The 25,298-nt window shown below is 63.5% G+C and overlaps 9 protein-coding genes and 2 non-coding genes across 11 annotated transcripts; 8 read left to right on the top strand and 3 right to left on the bottom strand.

The window, feature by feature from the left end:
• Window positions 1-746: 746 nt before the first annotated feature.
• Window positions 747-2,551, top strand: Q8F55_007623 (uncharacterized protein; the record flags this gene model as incomplete). The annotated part of the gene is made up of 5 exons (XM_069356044.1): window positions 747-766; window positions 813-872; window positions 956-996; window positions 1,049-1,237; window positions 1,284-2,551. The coding sequence occupies 5 exons, from the start codon at window positions 747-749 to the stop codon at window positions 2,549-2,551; spliced, it is 1,578 nt and encodes a 525-aa protein (XP_069205885.1).
• Window positions 2,552-2,737: 186 nt separating this feature from the next.
• Window positions 2,738-3,910, bottom strand: Q8F55_007622 (uncharacterized protein; the record flags this gene model as incomplete). Its single annotated transcript, XM_069356043.1, has 4 exons — window positions 2,738-2,859; window positions 2,894-3,424; window positions 3,459-3,777; window positions 3,809-3,910. 4 exons carry the CDS (start codon window positions 3,908-3,910, stop codon window positions 2,738-2,740), a joined length of 1,074 nt encoding a protein of 357 aa, XP_069205884.1.
• Window positions 3,911-6,059: 2,149 nt separating this feature from the next.
• Q8F55_007621 (uncharacterized protein) lies at window positions 6,060-7,735 on the top strand (the record flags this gene model as incomplete). Its single annotated transcript, XM_069356042.1, has 3 exons — window positions 6,060-6,374; window positions 6,473-7,501; window positions 7,550-7,735. The coding sequence occupies 3 exons, from the start codon at window positions 6,060-6,062 to the stop codon at window positions 7,733-7,735; spliced, it is 1,530 nt and encodes a 509-aa protein (XP_069205883.1).
• A 69-nt stretch (window positions 7,736-7,804) lies between these two features.
• Window positions 7,805-9,017, bottom strand: Q8F55_007620 (uncharacterized protein; the record flags this gene model as incomplete). The annotated part of the gene is made up of 3 exons (XM_069356041.1): window positions 7,805-8,079; window positions 8,113-8,920; window positions 8,955-9,017. The coding sequence occupies 3 exons, from the start codon at window positions 9,015-9,017 to the stop codon at window positions 7,805-7,807; spliced, it is 1,146 nt and encodes a 381-aa protein (XP_069205882.1).
• A 377-nt stretch (window positions 9,018-9,394) lies between these two features.
• Q8F55_007619 (uncharacterized protein) lies at window positions 9,395-11,790 on the top strand (the record flags this gene model as incomplete). The annotated part of the gene is made up of 5 exons (XM_069356040.1): window positions 9,395-9,525; window positions 9,559-9,944; window positions 9,978-10,263; window positions 10,305-11,467; window positions 11,501-11,790. The coding sequence occupies 5 exons, from the start codon at window positions 9,395-9,397 to the stop codon at window positions 11,788-11,790; spliced, it is 2,256 nt and encodes a 751-aa protein (XP_069205881.1).
• A 134-nt stretch (window positions 11,791-11,924) lies between these two features.
• Window positions 11,925-12,012, top strand: Q8F55_007618. The gene has a single exon. It is a non-coding gene; the product is annotated as a tRNA-Arg (tRNA).
• Window positions 12,013-12,054: 42 nt separating this feature from the next.
• Window positions 12,055-12,167, top strand: Q8F55_007617. Its single transcript has one exon. It is a non-coding gene; the product is annotated as a tRNA-Ala (tRNA).
• Window positions 12,168-14,170: 2,003 nt separating this feature from the next.
• Q8F55_007616 (uncharacterized protein) lies at window positions 14,171-14,347 on the top strand (the record flags this gene model as incomplete). Its single annotated transcript, XM_069356039.1, has 1 exon — window positions 14,171-14,347. One exon carries the CDS (start codon window positions 14,171-14,173, stop codon window positions 14,345-14,347), a length of 177 nt encoding a protein of 58 aa, XP_069205880.1.
• Window positions 14,348-14,584: 237 nt separating this feature from the next.
• Window positions 14,585-15,130, top strand: CDK6 (Cyclin-dependent kinase 6; the record flags this gene model as incomplete). The annotated part of the gene is made up of 1 exon (XM_069356038.1): window positions 14,585-15,130. One exon carries the CDS (start codon window positions 14,585-14,587, stop codon window positions 15,128-15,130), a length of 546 nt encoding a protein of 181 aa, XP_069205879.1.
• Window positions 15,131-15,257: 127 nt separating this feature from the next.
• Window positions 15,258-16,088, top strand: GRK1 (Rhodopsin kinase; the record flags this gene model as incomplete). Its single annotated transcript, XM_069356037.1, has 1 exon — window positions 15,258-16,088. One exon carries the CDS (start codon window positions 15,258-15,260, stop codon window positions 16,086-16,088), a length of 831 nt encoding a protein of 276 aa, XP_069205878.1.
• Window positions 16,089-21,114: 5,026 nt separating this feature from the next.
• Window positions 21,115-23,497, bottom strand: Q8F55_007613 (uncharacterized protein; the record flags this gene model as incomplete). Its single annotated transcript, XM_069356036.1, has 6 exons — window positions 21,115-21,209; window positions 21,260-21,781; window positions 21,831-22,835; window positions 22,867-22,968; window positions 23,019-23,163; window positions 23,240-23,497. 6 exons carry the CDS (start codon window positions 23,495-23,497, stop codon window positions 21,115-21,117), a joined length of 2,127 nt encoding a protein of 708 aa, XP_069205877.1.
• Window positions 23,498-25,298: the final 1,801 nt, after the last annotated feature.

Raw genomic sequence — 25,298 nt, 5'->3', positions numbered from 1 at the left:
CTGACTGCAGGCTGACAAGATGCTAACCACACGGGCTCGTTATCTGGAGCGCTCGCTTCAGAAGGCTGGCTTCGCTCGATCCACCGCCGGCGCCACTGCCAGGTTGCACGTGCCCTGCTGCCGCATGTTGCCGCCACGGCTGTCGACGACGCCCGCTAGGTTGACTCGCGCGCGGCCAAGCAAGGAACGAGCCGGCGCACTTGCGGCGCCAAGTGCGCCACATGGGGCCGGCTGTGAGCGGGTCGAGCGGACGACGGCTGCTCCGCTCCGTGCGGAATTGGTTCCGCCCACCGACCGGATCACACGCTCTCGACCAGTAGAAAAGGCCACGGATCTCACATCTCACCGTTCCCATCTCACCACCCATTCCACCTCGTCGACCTCGACATCCACTTCAGAGCTAGGTTAGTTCCTCTGCGCAAGCAAGAGAAGCAGCAGCACCCGCCTCAGCAAGAGCCGTGCTGGCACTCTCCAACCATGTGACCCCGCCCAACGTAAAATGGACTCTTTTCATCATCATCAACCAGACGTACATCATCTTTGAAGACCCCGACGTGGCTGGCCCACGGTCTTCGAGATGGCAACACGGGTGCCGGGCTTCCGCCTGATGGGGTCTCCGCTGTTTAGCGGAGCGCCCCGCGGAGTTCGTGCTGAGATGAAACCGTTGAGCGGACCAGGATAATGCCTGCGTCGCAAGTTGCCTCTCCCCCCGCGATTACGCTCACCCTGGTCATATAAAGCCCAGTATGCAGGACTGGCACACCATGTAAGTTTGGCGGCGGTGGACCGAGGCCGTAGTGCTCACGCCCCAGTCCGAACGTCCGCGACTCGCTGCCATGGCACAAGGACAAGGGCCGTCTCCAGCTCAACTTGTGAGTTGCTCCACTCGCCGGCCGGATCTCGCCCAGGCCCCGGCTCGGCTCGCCCGCACCCAAGTCACATGCTAATGGCCCAGCTTCCTGTCCATCATCTTTGTCGGCATGACGCTCAACGGCTGTACGTGGTGCTTGGCGCAGCCAAGCCGCTGCAGCTCATACTGACCATGCAGACGACGGCAGCCTTATCGCCGGCCTGCAGTCGTTCCCCGCGTGGCGCTCCGACCTCGGTATTGACGAGAGCGGCAACGCTGGCGCTCTGGTCGGCCTGCTGAATGCTGCTGGCCCGATCTCCGGCTTCGTCGTCGGCCCCTTCATTTGCTGGGTCGACGAGACGTTCGGTCGTCGTTGGGGTGTTCGATGTGAGTGCAGCACGAGCGCGCGTAGGTGCCACAGCTGACCCTTCAGTCTACGGCTACACGCTTCTCATCGGTACCGTGTTCAGCTGCCTCGCGGGCATCACCTCCCTGCACGGCCTCAAGGGCTACGGCATCTTCATCGTCGGCCGCTTCATCCAGGGCTTTGGCCTCGCGTCCTTCCTCATGACCTCGCTCGTCATCGTGCAGGAGATCCCGCACCCACGCTCGCGCGCCCAGGTCGCTGCCAGCTGGGACTCGTACTGGATTCTCGGCAGCGTACTCGCCTCATGGGTCAACTTTGGTTGCGCGCGCATCACCACGTCGTGGTCCTGGCGCATCCCGTACCTCATTCAGATTCCGATGGCGCTTTACGTCCTCATCGCGGTGCAGTTTGTGCCCGAGACGCCGCGCTTCCTCATCGGCCAGGGCAAGGAAGACGAGGCGTTCAAGTTCCTCGTCGACTACCACGGCAACGGCGACCCCAACGACCCACTCGTCAGGTTCGAGTTTGACGAGATGAAGTTGGCCATCGAGCAGGAGCGCGAAGCCAAGGCCCAGGAGTGGAAGGTCATCCTTAAGAAGCCGGCCAACCGCCACCGTCTGTTCCTCGCCGCGCTCATGACCAACCTGGTCGTCATGTCGGGCTCGTCGATTGTCTACTACTACTACACGGTCGTCTTCAGCCAGGTCGGCATCACGAGCCCGACCCAGCAGACGGGCATCTACGCCGGTCTCAGCATGTTCACCTGGGTCTGCCAGATCGCTGCCGTGTATGTCGGCAAGTTTGTTGGCCGCAAGACCATCATCCTGTCGTGCTGGCCTCTTATGCTTGCCGCGTTCGTCGGCCTCTGCGCTTGCGGCGGCGTCTACGAGAGGACGGTCGACGGCAACCGCTCGGCTGGCGTCGCCACCGTGGCCCTCGTCTGGATCTACCTCGGCACCTTCAACTTTGCCAACCCGGTCCTGTACTCGTACCCGGCCGAGGTGCAGACCTTCTCGATGCGCTCCAAGGGCCTGCTTGTCTGGAACACGGTCACGCAGCTCCAAGGCGTCTACGTGACGTTTGTCGACTCGGTCGCCCTCAACAAGATTGGCTACAAGTACTACGCCGTCTACATGCCGCTCATCATCATCCAATGGTTCCTCGTCAAGTACTTTATGGTCGAGACGAGGGGCTACACACTCGAGGAGGTGGCTCTGCTGTTCGACTCGCGCGAGAGCCTGCTCGACGTGCCGGTTGTTGAGCGCCAGGCCCGCGCCGGCGAGGAGGAGGCGACGCTGGCCGGCGGCAATGACACCAAGAAGGACGACAAGTAGCGCGCGCGTGTGCATACGGATCTCTGTTCATAAAAGCTTCTTGCACATGGCACGGTCGTGCTTATTATACTTGAATGCATCTGCTGGCTGATTGCGTTGCTACGAGATGGGGCGGTCGTGGGTGGTCTGAGCTGAGTCGACGCGAGCAATCGGTCGAGCTAAGGCATGCGGACGAGGTCCGCAGGCTCACGCCAACACCGGCTCGCCGTCGTCGTCAAACAGCACTGGCAGGCCAGTCTTGAGCGAGTGCGTCAGCGCCTTGGCGATCAGACCAGCGAGGAGCGCGTCGCGCGCGGTCGTCGGCACGGCTGCGTGTCAGCTACTTCCCACCCACGAGCTCACGAGTATCGTCCAGCACGCAGTCGACGAACGCGGCCGCCTCGCGCACGAACGCGTCACCAAAGCGGTCGATATAGCTCGGCCCGGCGCCGGGCAGCCGGCGGCCCAGCCCGTCCGTAACAGCGACGCGGCACGCCGGCGGGGTGTCAACCACCGCCTTGCCGCCCGTCCCGAAGGCCTCAACGACGCTCTCGTACCCGCCCATACCCGTCCGGCTGAGGTGGAGGGTCGCCTGGGCCCCTGACGCAAACGTGATGATGGCCAGCGCGTTGTCGACGTCGCCGAGCGCCGTGAGCTCGGGGATGAGCGTCGTGCTCCCGGCCGCGTACACGCTCTTCACCGGCTCTCGCAGCAGCCAGCGCGCCATGTCGATGTCGTGGATCCCGCAGTCGGTGTAGATGCCGCCCGAGTGCGGCGCGTACTGCAGGAAGAAGCCGCTCGTGTCGTACGGGTCCTGCGTGGTCGACTTGAGGAGGTACGTCTTGCCGCCTGATCCTCGGAGGTGGCCCTCGAGCTGCTGGAGCGCGGCGTCGACTGTCGTCAGCTGGGACGCAAGGGGACAGCTCACACCGGCGCACGAAGCCGAGCATGACCTTGACGCTGGAGGCCTCGACGGCCGCGACGACGGGCCGCGCGTCGTCGACGTCGAGCGCGATCGGCTTCTCGAGGAGCACGTGCTTGCCCGCCGCGATGGCGCGGAGGGTCAGCGGGCCGTGCGTCGCGGTAATGGTGGCGATGACGACCGCGTCGACGTCGGCCGCGGCGAACACGGCCTCGGGGTCGGTGTGCAGCGGCACTTGGGGGAGGTGGGACGCCGCCCACTCTGCGGCTGCGGGGGACGGGTCACACAGCGCGACGAGGTGCGCGCGCGGCGTGAGGTTGTGCAGCTGGGGTTAGGAGGATCGAGCAGCGACCCACATTCAGAGCGTGCCGCTGGCCCATGCGCCCGCAGCCGATGACGGCGACGCGCAGCCGCCTGCCGTCGGCCGGGCGGTCGTTCGCCGTGGTGTAGGATGCCATTGGGGAGATGACCAGTTGAACTGCTGAGCGAGACGCAGAGAAGTATCACGCGAGTCAGACAAGTCACGGCGAGTCAGACATCGGCCCGTGATATCGCTTGGTGGGTGGGCAGTCGGCACTCGGGATCATGTCGTGCCTTCGTCGTCGGGAGGTATCCTCGGCGGGTTTCCGCCCTCGTCCGGCCCGGACCTCCCGAGCGAGCGGTGCATGGGATGTGCGTGCGCTGGATCAGCTTGGAGCGACGCTGCGAGGAGTGCATTGGAGCAGTTGGGATGGTGTTGGCGATGAGGAGGCAGCCCGCTGGCCAGGTTCGACCTCGGCTCGTTCTTGCCTCTCGAGTTGCCAATCGACGCCTGGGTGGATGAGCGCAGAGTATGACCAGTTACTCACCGGACGTCGTCGTCGTCGTCGTCGCCCACTCCAGAGTGCGATACCCCTGCTGCCCACCTTTGTAGTTGCCGATGTTGGTTGATGCGAGTGGGTTGTTGGACAACAACAACAACGTAAACAAACGGCGACGACCGAGATCCATGTCCCGGCCTGGCCAACGCTGACTTGCCCGGCCTCACCATCCCCCATCGCGCTCTGCACGCGCTCGCCACCTCTGAGCCCCTGCTCAGCATCCATCGCCACTCGCTCGACACCTGCCTGCACCCGCCTGCCTGTCGGACACGCGCGACGGCTATTCCAACAGCCGTGTCCACGTGAGATTGTGGAGGAATGGCCAGAGCCAAACCAAGTAGCTAGGAATGTCGTAACCTGCCTCTGCTCTGCTCCTCGACCGTGTCCAACCCCCACAACGCTGTTGCCCGCCGTATCAACTGTGAGCGCGCTCCGCAGTCGACAAGCTCAGGCTAGCTAATGCCGAAACTCTCAGTCTGTTGGGGCTACACTCGGCCGGCGACGTGCCCCCACCTCGGTATGAGTCTCCTCAAGACTCCTCGGACTTGTCGGTGCTCGTCTGCGCGTCGTCTACGCGCCATCTATCCGAGGTTCCCACAAACATCGGTATACCCAGCGCTTGGCAGCTGACTGCGGGGCCTCCCAACCCCACACCTCGAGCCCATGCCGAAGTCCGCCGCGGGGATGCGCACTGGGCAAGCCAATCGCGCTCGACCTATGTCCGTTGCCCCGCTCAACTGCTCCGCTGGACTTCCTCGTCGTCGTGTATGCTGCGGGTAAAGCAAGCGTTCCTGCGCGACCTGCGCGACTGACGAGTGGGTCCCCGCAGGTTGGGCAAGACGCCGGAGTGGGTTGAACAGGAAGTACGGCACAGGCACGATTTCGCTTGTCGCCGCTGCGAGCACATGGCTCCTCGTGGTCCACCATCTCAAGCTCGTGGTTGGTATTGCCGTCCTCGACTGGGCATCGAGCTGCACGTCTGCGCGCTCAACCACCTCGACATCGACGTCGGTCGGCGACGGCGTCTTGCTGGCCTCTTGACCGCCTATGAACACGGTCGATCACACACAGGTCCGAGCAGACAGCCAAGGCCGTCACCGACGACGATGACGGCGTGGCTTACAGCCAGCTCAAGGGCGGCGCGATCAGTCGCGTGGGTTTGTCCTTATTGAAGCACTCGCGCATTGAATTGCGCGGGTCGGCCGGTCGCCCTACAGCTCGGTCCGGGGGCGGATATAGGGTCAGAGGCGCGACGGCGCTCCCCGTACGAGGCATGCGACTCTTTGGCGCGCGCCATTCCACGCCTCCTCGCCCTTCCGGTCACAGATCGGGGTCCAGCAGCAGCCCTTTGCCAGATTGAGGCGGAGCATCCGGCGCTAATCAATTTATCACACGTACAGCGGGAATCAGGATATCACTGGCCAGGCTCGCTTGACAAGTGAGAGTGTTGAACAAAGTTTTGCTTTAGCCGCACCCAGTGATGACTGACAGCTCAGAGCAGAGGGTGTAACCCCCACGCTAACGACGTCCGCTGCCCAGTGGCTTCGGGTCCGGTTTTAGACCTGCGCGCCGCTGCACCCCGCTGTCCTGTCCTGCTCGGCTGCCCTGCCCTACCCCGCCGAGAGCGCGTTCCTCGAGGATGAGGCCGATCGTCTCGTCGCGCAGCTGGACTTAAAGACGAGGGCATGTGGCCCTGGCATGGCCTCTTCCCCCACTGTCTCCAAGGCTCCGACCGTCGACAGCCACCATGTCAGACCTCCACGACACCAAGGAGAAGCACGGCGGCGCAGTGACGCACGAGCTCAGCGCCGACGGCTCTCACTCCGACACGGCCCCTCACGACGGCCCGATCGTGGGTGAGCACGAGGCCGCCCTCGAGCGCAAGCTCGTGTTCAAGCTCGACATCCTCATCCTCCCCCTCACCGCGCTGCTCTACCTCTCAGCTTTCCTCGACCGCTCCAATATGGGTAATGCCAAACTGCAAGGCCTGTTCAAGATCCTCGGGGATAACCCGGACACCAAGTTCTCGATCATCCTGTCGGCCTTCTACATCACCTACATTGTGAGTGGCGCCTGGCGCGATGCCGAGCCGGGTCCTATCCACAATGGCCACATGGCCGCGCAGCCACCGCACCACCCCCGCATTGGCTAACGGTACAGGTCTTGAACGTCCCCGGCACCGTCCTCAGCACGCTGGTCGAGCCCAGTGTCTCCATCGCCCTGGGCACCCTCATCTGGTCTGTGGCTTGTACCGCCCAGGCCGGCGCACACAACTTTGGTGCGCTCGTCGCCACGCGCCTCTTCATCGGTATCGGCGAGGCCATGTTCACCTGCTCGGTCGCCATGTACTACGGAATGTGGTACAAGCGCACCGAGATCGCCGCGCGCGTGTCGCTCTTCATCGGCTCGGGAACCCTGGCCGGAGCATTCGGCGGCCTCATCGCCTACGGCGTGTCGTTCATCAAGTCGTCCAAGCTCGAGACGTGGCGCCTACTCTTCCTCATCGAGGGACTCCCAGGCATCCTGCTCGCCCTGTGCATCTTCCTCTTCCTGCCCAGCCGCCCCGCCAAGTCGAGGTACATCAACGAAACTGAGCGCGAGCTTGCCATCCGCCGTCTCCAGACCTCGAGGGTCGCCTCGGGCCACCTGTTCGAGTGGAGCGCCGTGCGCCACGCCTTCTCGCAGCACACGGCCTACCTCAACGGCGTCGTCTGCATCGGGCTCAACTGCTCGGTCGCTTCGGTCGCCGGTTTCCTCCCGACCATCGTCAAGACGTTCGGCTACTCTGCCGCTCGCGCCCAGCTGTTCACCGTCCCGCCGTACGCGTTCGCCTTTGTCGGCTCGCTTCTCATCTGCTTCCTCTCAGACAGGACCAAGCACCGCGGCTTGTACGTCGCCTTCACGCAGGTGTGCGGCATCGCCGGCTTTGCAATCCTCATTGGCGTCACCAAGAACATGGGCGCCCGCTACTTTGGCACCTTCCTCGTCGTGCTCGGCGGCTTCGGCGGCATCCCGCTCATGCTCGCCTGGGCTGGCGACACGGCCGGCTCGCAGACGGTTGCGGCCGTCCGCATGGGCCTCATGAACGGTATCGGCCAGTGCTTTGCCATCCTCGCCTCGTTCATCTTCCCGACCAAGGAGGGACCGCAATGGTACAAGGGCTTTGGCATCAACCTTGGCTTCTGCGTCGTGAGTGCTTAGCGGACCTCCTGGAAACGAGCACCACTGACCTCCCAGCTCTCGATGGTCACTGCGCTCTATCTCTCGTGGTATTACAGGCGCGAGAACGCGCGCCGCGACAAGGCGGGCGACGTCGCGACCCCGGTCAGCGCTCTCAACTCGCCCTCGGCCGAGAAGGGGCTGGCGGCCGCGCCGCAGGCCCAGCTGCACGACTATGCCCCCGGCTTCCGCTACACCCCCTAATTCTCTGTCGTGTCCCGTTGTATCTATATGCATCCAGTTGAAGTCCCCTGCCTACCTGGGCACGGCCCGCTACTTGCCGGCCGTGCCCTCCATGTCCCTCATGACAGTCTTGCCGTTCTTGCGCACGGCGTCGAACCAGCTCTGCACGATGCGGCTCTCGTCGAGCGGCATGCGCGCGCACACGGTCTCGCCGTCCCGGATGCAGCGCGCGACGGCGTCGGCCTCGAACGCGAGCCCGTGCCCCTGCTCCTTGGGGATGGTGTAGTCGTGCGTGCTGCGCTCCTTGACGCTATCGACCTCCTCGTGCGGCACGATGTGGAACACGCCCGGCTTCTGCGGCGGCGCTGCTCGTCAGCCCCACCCAATCTGCAACTCACACTCAATGACCAGGTCGCCCTCCTCGCACTGGAGGACCACTGCGCCCTCCTTGAAGTTCTGGCACAGCATGTCGGTCATGAGCGCGGCCTCGGCGCCGAGCTCTTCAAACTCGAGCACCCAGCGCGAGCGCGCATCCACCCCCGTCCGGTCGTAGATCGTCTGGTACGTGCTCACGACCTTGGGCGGGGCACGCTTCGTGTTGAGCGGGTGCTGGTGCAGCGTGAGCATGGCCCAGACGGCGGGGTACGGCCCCATGTCGAGGAGGCCGCCGCCGCCGAGCTCTGGCGCAATGAGGCGGTGGGTGATGGGCTTGGTCTCGAGCTTGAAGTCTTTCGAGAAGTCGGCGGCGTAGCGCCTCGGGCGGCCGAGCACGCCAGACTTGAGCACGTCCTGAACCGCGTACGAGATGGGGTGGAAGCGCGTCCACACGGCCTCCATGAGGAACAGCTTCCTCTCGCGCGCGATGGCGATCAGCTCGTCCAGCTCGGCGACGTCGAACGTGAACGGCTTCTCGCACACGACGTGCTTGCCGGCCAGGAGGGCCGCCTTGGCGTCCTTGTGGTGGTGGGTGACGGGCGTGCCGATGTAGATGACGTCCACGTCGGGGTCGTCGTACACCTCCTGGTACGTGGCGCGGGCCTTGGTCTTGTCCAGCGCGCCGCGGGCCACGCCCCAGCTGTACGGCGCCGGCGCGGTCTTGAGCTTATCGATGAAGGCCTGCGCGGACGCGAGGCTGCGCGAGCCGACCGCCTCGACGACGTGCGCGACGTCGCTTACGCCGCGCGTCGCCGGGTCGACGAGCAGGTCCTGCGCATGAGCTCGGGACAGGGGGGCAACGCACCTCGGTGAACTCGGTCGAGATCCAGCCCGTCGAGATGATGCCCCAGCGCAGAGTGTAGGTCATGGTGTGTGCAGAGAGGCGAGGAGGAGGGGGTTGTGATTTCTTGGCTTTGACGAGCGGCGTTGAGTCTGACCTGCCTTGCCTGGCCGGGGTACCCCACCGCGACGCCGGTCCGGTGCTCCCGACCCTGTCGCGGGTGCCGAACACTGTCCCGAGGGGGTTGTGAGTCGAGAGAGGAGTGGAGAATGTGGGGTGCTCAACGCCGGTCGGTCCGGCATCGGCGTCAAATCGGAGACGGCGTGTTTACGAGGTGTCGCGTGGTCTGACGTCAGCTAGCCTCGACCATCTCGCAGCTGACATCGAGCGCGCATCTCAACCTCTCGACACTTCCTGCCCACTCGCTATCTCTGCCCGCACACGACCGTGCCACCTCCCGCGCGATGACCACCGAGCCGATCAGGAAGCATCTCTCGGTGTTCACTGTGCCCCCGGGCTTGGATCACAACAGCTGGAGCCTCGATGTCGACTGGGGCAACGAACCCGCGAGCGGTTGGGCCTGGTGTCGCACCAAGTGAGCAATGCGCCAGCGGTACGCTCACGCCAGACCCACCTGGATCGAGCCAGTCGCGTTCAGCACGGAGAAGCCCCTGCCCGACCAGTCGATCCACCTGCTCCTCTACCGCTCCGGGCCCTGGTACGCCTGCGTCTACCCCGCGTCATCGCGCGGCGCGCTGTGTCACATCCGCAAGCACTGGGACGGGGGCCTCACGCTTTCGGCCTGCGTGCGGGTAGTGAGCAGCACTGCAGACCCGATCGGTGCGGTCGTCATGACGGCGTCCAAGAACCCGGCTGCGCTGCTCGAGCTCGTCGACTCGGCGGTGACCGTCGGGCGCGAGTGGGCGAGCAACGCCGCGCTGCAGCCGTTCACCTCGCCGCTTCCTGGGCCGCTGGATGGCGTGGGATTCTGCACGTGGAGCAGCCTGGGCGAGGGTAAGTCTACGAGAGTTCGCCGCTGACCCGCAGGAAAACGCCCGACGCTGGCCAACGTGTCGGCTCTGGTCGACGACCTCGTCGCGCACGACATCCCGGTCCAGACGTTCATCATCGACGACGGGTGGCAGAACCAGCGCACATGGGTGCGTGCGCCTGCCGGCGAGGACACGCCAGAGAACGAGGGCCGCGGGCTGTGGGACTTTGGCTCCCACCCAGAGCTCGGCGAGGGCGGACTCGCGGCCATGGTGAAGGTGGTCAAGGGCAGGTTGAGCAAGGTCAGCTCGGTCGGCGTAGTAGAAGTGGGCGTGTGGATGACGTGAGTGGGCGTGATGCGCAAGGGTATCGCTGACACTGCAGCCTCCTCGGCGGGTACTGGGAGGGCATCCACCCCAAGTCACCCCTCGTGCACAAGTACAAGTGCGGTCCGCATCGCTGCTCACGCACATGGTGGCCAGGCGTGCCCAACCACCCGTGGTCTGTTGACCACTTTCCAGGTGGCTCGGTCGACTTCTGGTTCCCGCCGCCCGAGACGGCCGAGTTCTTCTGGCGCGACTACTTCACCGAGCTCAAGGCGCAGGGGATCTCGTTCCTCAAGGTCGACAACCAAGCGCTCGCGAGCGCTCTGGACGGCCCAGACAACGTCGCCGCCGGCCTGTCTATCTGGCGTGCGCTCGTCTCCGCTGCCAATGACGTGTTCGGCCCCGGACGAATCATCCACTGCATGGCGCAATCGGAGACCACGTTCGGCGGCGAGCAAGGACTGGGCATTGCGACCGGCGGCAAGAGGTTTGTGTGTCGTGCCTCGGACGACTTTGGCATGGTTGGCAACCCGGATGCGCACCAGCTGCACCTGTTCGCCAACGTCCTCAACGCGACACTGCTGGGTCAGCTTTGCCAAATCCCCGACGCGGACATGTTCATGACGGCCCAGCTCGCGCCTATACCACATGCGCTCCTCCGCGCCCTCTTCCCCGGCCCGCTTCTCCTGACCGACAAGCCTGGCCACCACGACACACATCTGCTTTCGCGGCTTATCGCAAAGGACAAGACTGGCGTCGCTCGGGTCGTGCAAACCGCGAGCCCAGTCCGGCCGCTCGCCCATCGCCTGTTGGACACGACAGTTCGCGACCACCACGACGGGACTGGCCTCTGGGGATCGGTCGACACGAGCCACGGGACCATCCTCGCGGTGTGGAACGTCCGCGGCAACGACCACAAGCACCATCATGTTGTGGACAGGCTAGAAGCCCGGGACGCACTGGACGCCGTGTGCGGCGAGCGTCGAGGCGACAACTACGCCCTCGTACGACTCAACCTCGAGCACGGAGGCGTATCTGCTGGAGCGCAGGTCCAGCTCAATGAGCAAGAAGCCCTTGCCCACGTCAAGCTTCCGTACCTCGGCGCCGCGATGTTCTGGCTCGTGCCGATGCGTTCCGAGCTGTTCGGGATCGTGGCCGTTGTGGGCCTGGTCGACAAGTTTGCCGGCCTGACAGCTGTCGAGTCGGTCATGTCCTCTGACTGTGAGTCCTGCAGGGAGCAATGCTGACAGCTAGCCTCCGTATCTGTCGACCTGCGATACGCTGGCACCCTCGGCGTAGCCATTGCCAGCCTGAGCGCGACGACATCACTCTCTGCAACAGTCGATGGCGAGCGTGTACCAGTGCGCCGCCGCGTCCTGCCCCACCTCGCCAACGGCGGAGAGCTTCAGCTTCTGGAAGTGGAGGTTAGGCCAAGATCACACCCCGATCTGCGGCGGCAAGAGTTCGAACTCGCGATGGAAGCTGTCGACTTGGGGGATGACGAGGTGTACAAGGTCACGATATCGCTCACAAGGCGGCGGTGAGCATCCTCACGGGAGGGCGGACTCCCTCGTGTGGCAAGCAAGAGGTCCTTGTCGGCGTACAAGCCACCTGCCCCGTAGGAGAGGCCGCCAGCCTCGACCACTCATCCCCCGACGCCGACCCCATCAACATCTCCGGTCGCGTGGCCCAATGGCAAGGCGTATGACTACGACCTCGAAGAGGAGTACATCATGAGATTGCGGGTTCGATCCCCGTCGTGGCCTATGCCGACGCCGAGGCAACCCCTCGGCGTCGGAGCACATCCCGGGCGTGTAGCTCAGTTGGTAGAGCGTGTCATTAGCACGAGCACCTGACGAGGGTCCTCCTCGGTGCTACTACCTACTTGACAAGGTCTTTGGTTCGATTCCTAACTCGTCCAGCTTTTGCCAGGCGTGCTGAGATGCATGCTGTGGTGTTTTTGCGAGCGCTGTGCGGCGTCCAGGTCGTGGTTGGTCGATGGAGAGGAGGCCGTGGTCAGGGAGGTGGGGTGCGAGGCCGGTGCGAGGTGGCTGGAAAATTTTGGACGCCGACGTCGGCGGGTCTCGAGCATGCAGTGGTTGCCTGGAGTACGGGGATTCACTGTGCTCAGACTTATCTCTGCGTCCATCAGCGTGGGCATGCTGCAGAACACCGACGTAGTGCGGCCGCAGCGCCGGCAGCACCCTCTTCCACAGTGTGATGGAGTGGGCGTGTGGGTGGTCACGGTCCCGCCCCGACCGGCCTCCACCGCTTACGATTGCACTGCGGTGCAGATCGCCTATCTCCAACGCCGCTGCCCTGTCTCCCGCTGCGTACTCCCTATCTCTGCTGAGGGGAGAGCGCGCGGCCCGCAGCCTGGCGGGCAAGTGTCCCGCCCATATCAGACGGTCTCTGGCCGAATCAACACGCCGTGACGTCATTGCGCGCCCCGCATCCGACACTCGTGAACGCGTCAGTCCCACCATCCTCACCCGTTCAACAGCGCGACGCGATGCCCGCCCCGGGAGGGAGCTGATGGGCCAGCTTGGGCGTGCACTCAGCCCCGCACCTCTCCCACTGGCGCCAAGCGACGGCCTCGTGGCCTGGTGCCGGGCTGCTGCAGGGACGTCAATCCCCCGCCACACTCTCAGCGCCGCCTGCCCACCCGTCCAGCCCACACGCAGGGAGCAGGGAGAGCCAGCCGACGCACTTGGTGGGGCTGGGGTGAGGGAGACACAAATTTGCTTCCGCCCCACGTGACCACTAACAAGCCCACTCGCGTGCCCTGCGGACCAAAGTCACCCCGCAGTTCGTGTGCCGTGCATCCGTACACAATGGCGAGGCCACGGCCGGGATGCATGCATGTATGAGTGCTACAGCCTGTCATGGGTGAGGGTATGGATGGTCGGAGTGTCGGGTGGGGTGGAATCGAGGATTTCAACATTTGGACGTGAGTGACTGGCACGTGAAGGCGAGCGCGCGACACAGGCAGCCGCCGCCACTGGCAACTGGCCACTGGTCCACCGACGACGGGCGGTGCGGGCCTCGTACCAGCATACAGCCCGCACGCCTGCCTTAGGCGCCACGGACTCGGGCCCCGGCCTTGACACGGTGCTGGTTGTCGACGCCACCACTGCACCCATCCGTCCCAACATCGCAGCCCGTGCGGTCAGTCCACTTCTGCAGTTGCGAGTGTGCATGCAAATCGTGTGGTGAGGATGCTTCATAGACCAAGTCGCACGTACGAGGCGTGGGTTGGGCGTGCAATGCTGGTGTCCGTGCCAGACGTCACAGGCAGAGCAGAGAGCACTTCAGTGTCGTGCCCTGCCGGTTCAAGTTGCGCCGGGTGTCACGGTTGGTTGAGCGACACGTATTCAAGAGTCGGACGCCAGGGTGTATCGGTGGCTGGGGGCGTGTGCGGCGGCGGCGGCGTCACAGACGCGGTGGGCACGTGCGCGCGGGCAGTCACCCGGCGTTACGCCGCACCCGATCGCACGTCCATTTGACACACACGCAGATCCGATGCACGCCTGAATATCTCATGTCTGTCGAGATGGCCTCTGTTCGCCATCTGCACGCCAGATCGACGTCTTTGAATGCATGGCAGAGTTGCGGCACAATCGTCCACAACTTGCACCACCCCAGCAGGTGCCACAGCACGCAGACGAGCCCCAAAACGCCGCTGCTAACCCCGCCCCATAGTAGCCACCTCCCAGCCTGTGGCCCTCCGTCCGCCAATGAGCGCGCCTGATTTTTCTCCCACGACCAGCCCCCCTACCCCCCGCCAGCACCTCCCACCGCCCCACCCCCCGCCAGCACCTCCCAGCGCCCCACCCCCCGCCCCTCGCAGTTTTCACTCTCTCCCCACCACCATACCTTTTCTCCAGCTTTATCCCCTATCTCCCCCTGTCGAGCCCCAGAACAATGTTCCGCAAGCTCTTCAACGTCCTCACTGGCGCCCTTCGTCTCCGCGGCTCTGCCGTTGGGGGCGAGGGCGGCTTTACCCCAAAGCTCGAGACTCGTGTCTCACCCACCACCCCCCTGGCTCCGGCCAACAAGATTGAGACTCCGGTCTCTGACTTCGGTCTCCCCCAAGGTTGAGGTTGTCGCTCGCGGCGCCTCTGAGGTTGGGGTCAGCATTGCTGCCCCTTCCAAGTTCTCGGTTGGTAGCGCGATGGGCCCGGGTCCTGCTCTCGCCCTGACTGCTGCCTCCGTCTCCCTCTCCTCTCTCCTCTCTCTTGCCCTCCCCCACCTCTACACCCTCTACCTCTCTCTCCCCCCTCTGGTCTCTGGTTCGACGAGTTTACTGAACTCTCTGACCACTTTATTAACTCTCAGATGATCGGCATGGCGGCTGCGCTCGCGGTGGAGGAGTGGGGCAGGTCGGTTGTCGCGAGGGTGCCTGACCTCTTTATCTCCGCGGAGGAGAAGAGGCAGGCGTGGCGGGCGGCGGGCCTCAGTGTCCCCGCAGGAACCGTCGAATGCTGGTTGAGGATTATGGGGCCGTTGGGACAAGGTGCCTTCGGTTCTGTCTTCCGCCTCTCAGGCATCTACCGGGGTCGCCAGCTCGACGTGGCTCTCAAGGTCATTGTCGTGCGGTCCCGGGAGCGGTGGGAACTGGCGAAGCGTGAGGTGGTGGCGATGAGGTTCTTCTCCCGTGGACGCAGGAACCCGCACATGATCCACTCACTCTTCCACAGCATTGACAAGGAGCGCGCAATCATCAAGATCGGTATGCCGATGGCGATCAAGAGCTTGTCGGCACTGATTGATGATGGTGAGTGGCTCGGGTCGGTGGTGGAGAAGCTCGACATCGCGGGTCAGGTTGTCAAGGCTGTTGCGTTCATGGCCGATGGCGATCAAGAGCTTGTCGGCACTGATTGATGATGGTGAGTGGCTCGGGTCGGTGGTGGAGAAGCTCGACATCGCGGGTCAGGTTGTCAAGGCTGTTGCGTTCATGCACAGTCTGCGGTGGGTCCACCTTGACATCAAGCCCTGTAACATTTTCGTCATGTCTCTGGAGCCAAAGATCCGTGTAGTTCTAGCGGACTTGGGTAACGCGGACTGTATTCCCAAGGACCGCACCTACAAGATGGGGTACTCCGGTACTCCTGGATTCATGGCTCCGGAGATGTTGCAGGGCGCTGACTCGTGGTTCGGGTACGCATCGGACGTCTATGCCTTGGGTGTTACTCTGTACGCCCTCATGGAAAGGACGTGGGACATGGTCCCCGAGAACTGGGGCGTCGCTTTTGGGCCCCCAGACTCTGCCGATGTGAAGGACATGTGGTGCCGCATTGGAAACCGCCAGGCGTCGTTCATGAGCGGGCAGTGGAACAGGGGAGAGGACGTCATGGCCCTGATCGAGGAACTCATCATGGGCATGACTGACCCCGCGGGAGACCGACTCGACATCGGGCACGTTTCGATGTGTTTCCGTGATATGATGGAGGTTCTCTCGCCCGTTCCCGCCCCTCATGAGCGTGTTGAGGGTGATGTCCTCCAGTACTACACGGAGGCCATCACCCTCATGGAGCTGACAGCCCCTCAGGAGGAAGCCTCGTCGCCGGCTGTCGCTCAAGAGGCGGAGATCGAGCAAGACCTCAAGGGCAAGGTGGTTGAGCCTGCAGTCGTCCAGGACGGCGAGGCAGCGGTGGGTCCCGAGGAGAAGAAGGAGGAGGAGGAGTTTGAGGTCGTGGAGGTGGAGGAAGTCGAGGTTGCCGTCGCGTCGGCCGCTCCGTCCCGCTGGGTTCGTGTGCGTGCCAAGACTCGCAAGGCGCCTCGCAAGATTGCCGAGGCATTCAAGAAGACTGGCAAAAAGGTTCTTCGCCGTGAGGCTTGAATCTGATTGCGAGTCTTGGGCTTGTCGAGTGTGTCTGCTGTTAGCACTGGGATGTGTCGTGCTTTGATCTCGCCCCCAGTTTGATTTTTCAGCAAGACCCGCTCGCATTCGGACGTGCCGCGCCTCGATCGTGCCCCGAGTGAAAAGCTGAAGAAGCTTCGAGTGAGGATGGAAGTGGATAGGAGAGAGATGTTGGAATGGTGGAGACCGCGAAGGTAAGTCTGACTGGGTCGATGACGGTTGTGCGCGCGCTGACGACTCTTAGCCAAACTCGGGTCACATGTTCGCATGGCAAGTATTACAGCCCACAACACCGTAACAACTTGAAGATCTCTGACACTTGTTCACAGGTCATGGCCCCCGTTTATAGTGGTCTCGGTTCTCGGTCGTGTATCCCCCCACCCTTAATAGAAGTTCACAGCAGGACCCGTTCGGCCAACGAGTTCGACTGCCAAGCAACAAGACGACGTACCTTCAACGAGCACGATCCGACCGCGTCTCAAGTCTCTCCAGCCTCTGTGTAACCGGCCGATCCCGTCGCTGTCTCTTTATCGCGGACTTTGGTGAGTGATGATCGAGCGGGAAGTGATGGGGTCGGAGGACAAAGTTGGCGAGCGTCACGTCGCGGCTGCGAGGGGTGCAGGCCCCCGCGCGCGTGTGGTTGGTGGAAGGAGAGGAAGCACATCAGGCCCTTGCAGCTAAGTGTACGAGGGTGATCCCTCTGCTTGCTCATTGGTCGTGCTCTCCGTTGCACGTCCGCGTGAAAGCCCCACTCGAACGAGGATGGCAAGTCTTCGCAACCAAGCTCCTAGAGGGTGATGCCTCAGGCGAGCTTGGTTACTCCAAGAGGGTGATGCCTCGTGAGAGTAGAAGTCTGACTCCTTTTTCCGGGTCAAGGATGGCCAGTCTTTGCAAGCTCCAAGAGGGTGATGCCTCATGTGAGCAGAGACTGCCTCCTCGTTCGAGGTCCAAGGGTTCGAGGATGGCAATTATTCGCAGCCAGGCTCCAAGAGGGTGATGCCTCGTGCGAGCCTGGCTACTCCAAGAGGGTGATGCCTCATGCGAGTAGAAGAATGCCTCTTCGTCCCGAGGGCACCGGGGTTTGATCGCGCCTTCCACACCACACCGCGTGAGGGCTTGCACCTCACAAGGCCAAGACAATGTGGCGCTCAACGACGGAGGAATCTGGCCCTGTCATGTGAACGCAAGATCATCACGAGCTGGGGGAAGTGATGGGAGGTGGCGGCGGGGGAAGCCAGTCTGCGCAAGCAGTTGAGACCTCTGAGAACGACTGGATTGTGTGACTTGTTGGTGCCGAGTGGCGTTGCGGCGGAGTTGTTCTCTGAAGCTGGGCGACCGGCTGTGAACTTTGGACCCTCTTTATGTCTCATGTTATAATGTCATGGCCCGGGACGAGCATCTGATCAGTAGATTGGGTGCGAGTCCCACCAGCCTAGATATGAATATGCATAGTTTTGTAGTTCACAACAGCGGTGCAAAGGCGGCGGGGTGGGAAACGCGGCGGGTTGGAAACTGACAAAGCTTGGGCGGCGGTGGGTTGTGAATCGTGTCGCTGGACCGTCGGGGTTGGAGCTGCCGGGACAAGGTGCTCGCCGTCGCGGCGGTGACCTTGTGTCGTCCCGGCGGGGCGGCGCGTGAGCCAGTCGAGGACCGAGCATGGCGGGCGGACGGGCTTTGCTGGATAGGCGCGATCGTGTGATGAGTGCCTAGTGCGGAGAATAGGCGTGGAAAACTGGACTTGGTGGGCGGCCGGCCGTTTGGCGCGTGCGCGATGGGGGCGGTGCGCGGTGCGAGTCGGCAGAGAGGGGGCTGCCGTCTTGTCTGGCTGTCAGGTGCCTCCGCGCTGCCGAGCTGGGGCGGACAAGCGAGTGGGCGAGGAGCGAGGCGTGTCGGGTGCGCGGGGTGAAAGAGGTAGGGCGGTGCAGCATGCACCGGGGCCCAAGTGACTCTGCACGTCTGCATACCGCGTCACTCGGGCCGGTGGCAACAGCGGTTGTAGGCGGTGGTGGGCTGGTGGGCTGATGGGCTGGTGCGCTGGTCGTGGCTGGTGCTGGCCGCGCGCCTGATGGAGCCAAGGCGCGCGGGGAGTAGCATGCGCCTATCGCACGCTCGAAACCCGCCCCGCCGTCTGCCAGCCTTGCCTCGCATGGCGGTGTGGTGGTTGGCCGTGCGGTGCGGTGGAGGCCCAAGGAGGGCGCTGGACGCGCCTGTCTTCGCCCGGGTATTTGCTCCCGCCCGCCGCCAGTCGCCACCCCACCCACCGTCGCGCACCGCTCTGCACCCGCCCCAGCCCAGCCGGCGGTATGTCCTGGCCCACCTTGCACGACAACCGACGCCAGCGTGCCCGCGAGCACCCACCCGCCTGCGTGGGCGTGCTGACCCACCAGCCGCCAGCTCACCACCATGCTGCCCACCGCCGACACTGCCGACCTGCAATCCATGCAGGGATTCCATCTGCACCCTTCCCATGTATCCCGGGAAGCCTGGCAAAGTTGCATGCGGAGTGATGGCTGGTTGCATGCTGCCGAGCATGCTTGTAGGCCGGTGTCCTCGGGTGCACGCCGGCGGCTTGCTCAGTGGACGAGCGTGCTCATTAGGCGTGCAGATCTCAGAAGGCGCCCAAATCCTATCCGTGCCTAGTTGCGTGCCTATCGGTCCCTGCCTATCACCTTGCCCTCACCGTGCGCTCTCACGTAGTCACACCGGCATCACCACCCACCACTCGGTCATGCGTCGCCGCTGAACTCCTTCGACGCCACCCCGCAGCAATCTGTGATCGACGTCACAGATAACGCAGCATGGTTAGTATCCTCCAGTGTGCAGCATACACGATCCAGTCCACGTCTGAGCAAGCAAAATACATATCCGACCATCGCTACTACTCATGTCCTTCCGTTCCTACCAGCCCTTTTTGTTGTTTTTTGTTTGACTGATTGATTTATTGATTGTTGTTATTGTTGTTGTTGTTGTTGTTGTTGTTGTTGTTGTTGTTGTTGTTGTTGTTGTTGTTGTTGTTGTTGTTGTTGTTGTTGTTGTTGTTATTGTTGTTGTTTATTGTTTTTGTTATTGTTTGGTTTTTTTTTTTTGGTCGCTGCCGCTGGCCGAAATGTTAGCCCAGGGCCGGTCCACGGGCCCGAAGGCGCTCGGCGTGGTCCCGGCCTGGGGAACGTGGCGGTGGGTGGCGGCGACGTTGTGAGCGCGGGCGGGGCGTGCTGCCGTGGAGGCAGGGGCGGGTGCGGCGGGTTCGGCGGCGCGTGCGGCGGCAGCGGCGGCGGTAGTGGTTGCGCGGAGAGGGCTCGGGAGCCCATCTCCGCGGTGAGTGGGTGGGCGTGGGGCGGTGCGGGCAGCGGGGCGGTGCGGGCAGCGGGGCGGTGCGGGCAGCGGGCTGGGCGGCGGCGGGGTGCGGTGGTGGCCGGCCGGCGAAGACGCGCGGGCTCGGGCGATCGCGGCGGTGGCGCGGGCTCGGGCGCGGTGGGCGCGGTGGTGCGGCGCGGGCAGGCGGGCGGCGACTGCGGGCTCGGGCGGGGTGGTGTGGGCTCGGGCGGAGCGGGTACGGCGCTGGCGGGCCCGCGGGGCGGCGGCGAAGGGGGCGAGCGCGGCGGGGCTTGTGGGGTGGTGGGGTGGCGGTGTGGTGGCGGCGCGGCGAGCGCGGGGGCGGCGGTGGCGTCGAGGAGGAGGACGGCCCGGTCGCACGGTCAGGCGGCGCGGGGGTGGGGGCGCGTCCGTGGTGTGGGCGGGGGCGTGGCGGAGAGGGCGAGGCTCGGGGGCTCTGTGCCAGAGATCGGGGCCTGAGATCGTTGATATCGTGTCGAGATCCGCCGAGATCGCGCCGAGATGCCGGTCGAGATAGTCGAGATAGTTCGAGATGGTCGAGATGTATTACAACTGGTAATACAGTATCGATACAGTGTGTTTGTGGTACACTAAAAGTACACTATGCTACACAGCTGTTACAGACAACAATGGTGGCACCAAAGTTACTGATACAGTTTAGTGTTACAGTGTTGGTACACGGGCACCGGTCCGGCCGGATGCCCTGGTAATGCAACCACCCGATCCGCAGTCGATGGCCAGCACCGACTAGGTTGACGGCCGATCGGGGGGTACTCGGCGGCGACGTGGTGCCAGCCCACGGAAGATGGCCGCTACCGAGTTGAGGATCCGCTGCCCGCGGGTAGGCAGAGGGGCAGCGGATTCGACCAAGGACGGCCGAGATTCGCCTCGCTGTCGGGCTGGACCACCGACAAGCGAAAGCGGTCGGCGCGTGGACGCTGCCGGGAAGAAGGTGCCCGGCTGCCGGGCGACCCGTGACCCCTGCCCAGGGGTTGTCTTGGGGGCGAGGGGCCGCGGGTGCGAGATGGGCTTACCGGCAGCGGTAGTCGGGGGGGCGGTGGAGGAGGCCGGCCGTTGGGCGGTCCTCACGGCGCGGTCCGCCTTCCGAGGGCCCGTTGGGGCCGAAGGTCGGTCACGCCGCGCGGCCGGGTTGACCTTGAGCGGTCGAAGTGTGTCGGTCCCAGGACGAGGGGTAGACTTGGCGCCCTGGGGTTCGCTCGACGGCGTGTCGATGCGGGTGCTCTGCTGAGCACTCGACCGACGGGCGATCGTTGCCGTCAAGCGAGGGGTTGAACCGAGCCGCGGAGCCATAATGGCATCGGTGTCCGCCTGCCGAGGGCCTGTGAGGGCCGCAGGTCGAACGCGTCGCGTGGCCGGGTCGAGGGTGTCGCCTGGGGTTGCCCCCAGCCGCGGAGCCATAATGGCATCGCTATCCGCCCGAGGACCCGCGAGGGCCTCAGGTCGAACGCGTCGCGTGGCTGGGTTGACCTTGGGCGGTCCGACGGTGTCGCCTGCGGTTGCCCCCAGCCGCGGAGCCATAATGGCATCGCTATCCGCCCGAGGACCCGCGAGGGCCTCAGGTCGGACGCGTCGCGTGGCTGGGTTGGCCTTGGGCGGTCGGAGGGTGGAGCCCAGCCGCGGGGTGGTCGTAGCGCCGTCGACCTGCACAGGGTCAACGGGCCTTGCGGCTGGGGTGCCCAACAGCGCGGCGCGAGTTCCCGGCCCAGAGGCGGTCGTAGGGGCGCGAGAACTCCGCCGACGGGTGAGCTTGGCTGTTGAGCGAGAGGTTGCCGGCCTCGGGGTGGGCGGGGCAGCACCGTCGACAACGGGCTGCGAGGCCGGCGTGCTCGACGACTGGTCAGCCAAGGGGCCTTGAGTGGCTCCCAGCTGAGGGATGGTCGTGGCCGTCGAGCGAGGGGGTGTGGGGGGTACCAGCCGAATGGTGGGCAGCGCAGCGCCGTCGAGAGGCCGGGGGGAGGACTTGGCGGCTTCGACGGGCTGCTCGGCTGGTCCAGCGCGGGGGGTCGTTGGCTCCTGGCCAGCAGGAGCCGGCGACAGAACTCGGCCATCGAGTTCGCGGTCCGTGAGCGCGGGGAGCTCAGCTCCCTCTGCTGCACATTCCTTGAACTGGTCGATGACCCAGTCGGGTAGGCGCTGGTCGCTGGTCGGCAATCGCAAGTCTTGAACCTTGCGTCTTGCCTCGGTCTTCACCCTGCGGTCCCACCAACGCGGTTCCTTGAAGATCCTGCTCCGAAGGAAGGAGGCCGCGCTGAGGGCCGCGCTGAGGGACAAGCGGTCGTCGGGGTCGGGGTTCACCATGCCCATGATCAGGGCAGCAACTGTTGTGTGTCAGCCGGTGATCTCGCTCCGAAGTCAGGTGTTACTCACTCCTTGGTGCCCAGAACCCCTTCTTCCACTTGTCCGAGGCGAAGGCCGTGCTGACATTGACACCACGGAGGGTCATCAATGACTGTTCGGGCGAAGAGCCCCCCACGAACAGATTTTTTCTCTCCACCAAGAAGTAGAACGTGGCGCCCGCCGCGAACACGTCTGCCTTGGCGCCGTACGACTCGAGTCGGAGGAGCTCGGGGGATCGGTACCCCGGAGTTCCAGCCGCCACGGTCCCGGCCGGGAGAGTTCCGCCAATCTTGCAAGGCTTCGCTGTGCCGAAGTCGCACAAGATGACGTCCTTGCTGCCGTTCTCAGCAAGGAGGAGGTTGTCGGGCTTGACATCAAAGTGACCGATGCCCAGCCGTTCGAGGCCGACGAGTGTCTCCAGCAGCGAGACCATGCGGTCAAGCGCCAGAGACCAGTTGAAAGGGAGCCACCCCGGGTCTCCCTTTGTCGTCGCCTCCGAAACCTCCTTGTTGTTCTTCGGGCCCAGGTCCTTGCCATTTGCACGAGCAAGGACCAGAAGGTGAAAGCGGCCCTCAGAGGTGGCGAAGTCCCTGGCGGCGCCAAAGAGCTTGACGATGCCGGGGACGTTCAGCTCGTTGAGGAGCGAGATGAGTTCGAGTTCCTTGCGGAACTGTCGGCCCTCCGAGAGGGGCATGAACTTCAGCGCCACTGAGGTCCACACCCCCTCGAGGAGCATCTCGCCCAGGCGAACTGTCGCCTGCCCTTCGCCGAGGATGACGTTCTTCGAGTCCACGTGGATGCTCGAGTGCGGCACCCACTTGTACTCGAAGCCGGCGAAGGGATCGCTCGCTGCCGTAGTGGGCGTTGCTGCGGCCTGGGTTGACGATGAGGCCGGCAGCGTTGGCAGCGAACGATTTTCGGTCGGAACGGCGACCGAGAGGTTTGGCACGTGCTTGATGGTCGTACCAGGCGGGAAACCACCCTTGTTAACCCAGCCTTGGGTGTACAGGTACAGACCCCCGAGGGAGTCGGACCCTGTGACCCGGCCGGGTGGGGTGGCGGCGACAGACTCCAATGTAGAGCCGGCCGCGGCGGTCGAAGTCGAACCCGTTGGGGTGGACGTTGCCGTCGGTGAGCAGCACACCGAGGCCGAGTTCGATTCGACCGGCTTTGTAAAGTTAGCCATGATCAAGAGTTGGGGCGTTCCACTATACTTACGAGGGTGGGGGTAGAGACCCGAGGAGACTCCGTGGCCAAGGTGGTCGTAGGGGCCACGGGTGTCGAGGTCGCCAAGGCCGCCAAGTTCGGACCCGTTGGGGTTGTCGCGCCGCGCGGTGAGGAGCACACCGCGGGCTGGGTCGAGCTTGGGGGTTGGCGGGCCTCTGCCATCTGTAACAAGTTAGGACATGCCATACTGCACTCAAACCGCGCAAACTCACCGACTGGACCAGCCGAGTCGACGGCTCCTCGGGCAGAACACCCGGCACAAAGAAGTCCCCCGCCTCGAAAATGACCAGAGGCAGGAGGTCGGGCCCCTGCGGCGCGGGATTGAGGAGCCCACCGCTCGTGGCGGGCGGCAGACTCGCGCCTGGGCGTGCCGGGGGAGAAGACGCGGTCGACCGGCGCTTGAACAGCCGGTCTATCCACGCGGGCTTGGTGCGTGGGGTCGGCGGCCGGCGCTTCAACCACGGGAACATTTAGAACTGGGCATGTCAGTGTGCGTAAGGTATGGCGTGTGGGATAGAAATCGACGTAGACAGAAGCAACGGTTTTGATTTCATTGGGTCACAAAACACATGGGAGAGCCTACAGACGGGGTCTACAGTTGGGACGATGTACTCACGATTTAAAAGCTTTATTCAATAAAACTGATAAACAGCTCAGCCAGTGAGCTCTCCGAGACAGTGCTATGGAAGCCATGTCAGTCTGTGGACGGGAAGGGGGGATGGTTGGATGGATGGCTGGGTGGACACTCACTCTCGGTATGGGGGGGTACTGATGGGGAAAAGAAAGACAGTCGCGCGAAGTGGACTCATCATATACAAGACGGCGGGTCAGTGGGGGTCGCAAATTTGGACGCCTGATTGGCCAATGAGAGGGGCTGACACCTCTTTCCAAAAAGAGAAGTGGCTGAGGCAAGTTGCTCATGACGCCAGAGTGAGTGAGGCACGGCGTGCGGACAGAGGGATTCGGTGCCGCTATTCTCTGCCGTCGACACGAAGAGCTTTCGACCTACTTCTGATACTGTGCAAGCCAACAGGAAGACTCGAGAAGGCGCATACAGGTACAGCCACAGTGACGATGACGGAGAGGAGGTGCAAGTCAAACAGGTTCAACCCGCGTGTCATGACTGACAGGTGAGCGTGCCAACGAGCGAGCGCGACCATGCTGTCCATTGCGCATCTGGGCGAACAATGGGCGGCATCTCAGGACGATGACATTGATTGCCAGAGGTGAAGATGGGTAAGAGGTCCGGTAGTTGGTTGAAAGACAGTGATGTGGCGGAGTCGTTGTGTTGTGATGGCCCAACCCAAACAGCTGCTAGTTGCTCGGGTCGTTTGGATAGATGATAGAGTTGCAAGATGCAACCTTGCGAGACAACAGATGCATACGTGTCCGAGAGGACAGCGGAAGCAAGATGCGACGGAGATGGGCGCACGAGGAGTGGCGATCAACCGCTGGGCCCGGTCAACGAGCAGAGTGTCAACATCCGCTCGCCGTTGTAAATACCATCCACTGCGACTATTAACCCACAACGACTGTCTTCGCACTGTTGCCATACCGAGTGTCTGTCGCCATGGGGAGTTTAGGACCTCCGTACCAAGGTTTAGCTTGAGGCACCGTGCGCGATTACGGCAACGTCGCAAGTCACCGCAAGTCACCGCACCGTCCCTCCTCCCTCCCTCTCCCTCTCCCGTTGTCACCTTGCTTCCGGGTAACGTAACTAGGATCAAGCAAGGCAAGCGTGCCCCGCATGTCAAGCTTGAGAAGCGTACGATATCGCAACAGGCACAACGTCTAGGCTACGTCCAGTGTCTTATCTAGACGATCCCATCGCCGCATCCGGTCGTCTCATGTCGGATGTGGGCTCGCCCTCTGTCCGGCCCACATGTCTGACTCACACAACTATCTGAGATGACAAGCATAACACGCGAATGGTCTCGGCTGTCTGTCAACCTTTCATTCAACTCCTCTGCAACAGGATCGCTACCGAGGTCATCATGAACTGTTGTGGTGTCCGGTGCCAACAGAAGCCCTCCCATTGACCACCACCGATGTAGCCCACTCCTCCTGACGCCAACCTCATGTGATATCGCGCCCTTGTGCCTATTGTGATCGACCCATCAGCATCAGGTCTCTGTTGACTACGAGAGTGCAGCCGTCAAACAGGTGCGGTCACCAGTGTCAAGTGCGCGGCCACCAATCAAGTGCCTCCAGTGCCGTCCATCGCCAGCTCCAAGAGTGTGACCGCCCCACCAATGCACTACCACCGCAAGA

This window comes from Vanrija albida (assembly GCF_041260175.1).
Source record: "Vanrija albida strain AlHP1 chromosome Unknown contig_6, whole genome shotgun sequence".
In the NCBI taxonomy this organism is placed as follows: domain Eukaryota; kingdom Fungi; phylum Basidiomycota; class Tremellomycetes; order Trichosporonales; family Trichosporonaceae; genus Vanrija; species Vanrija albida.
Note: the sequence above shows the minus strand (reverse complement) of the source record. Positions and strands in the feature narration are given on the sequence as shown.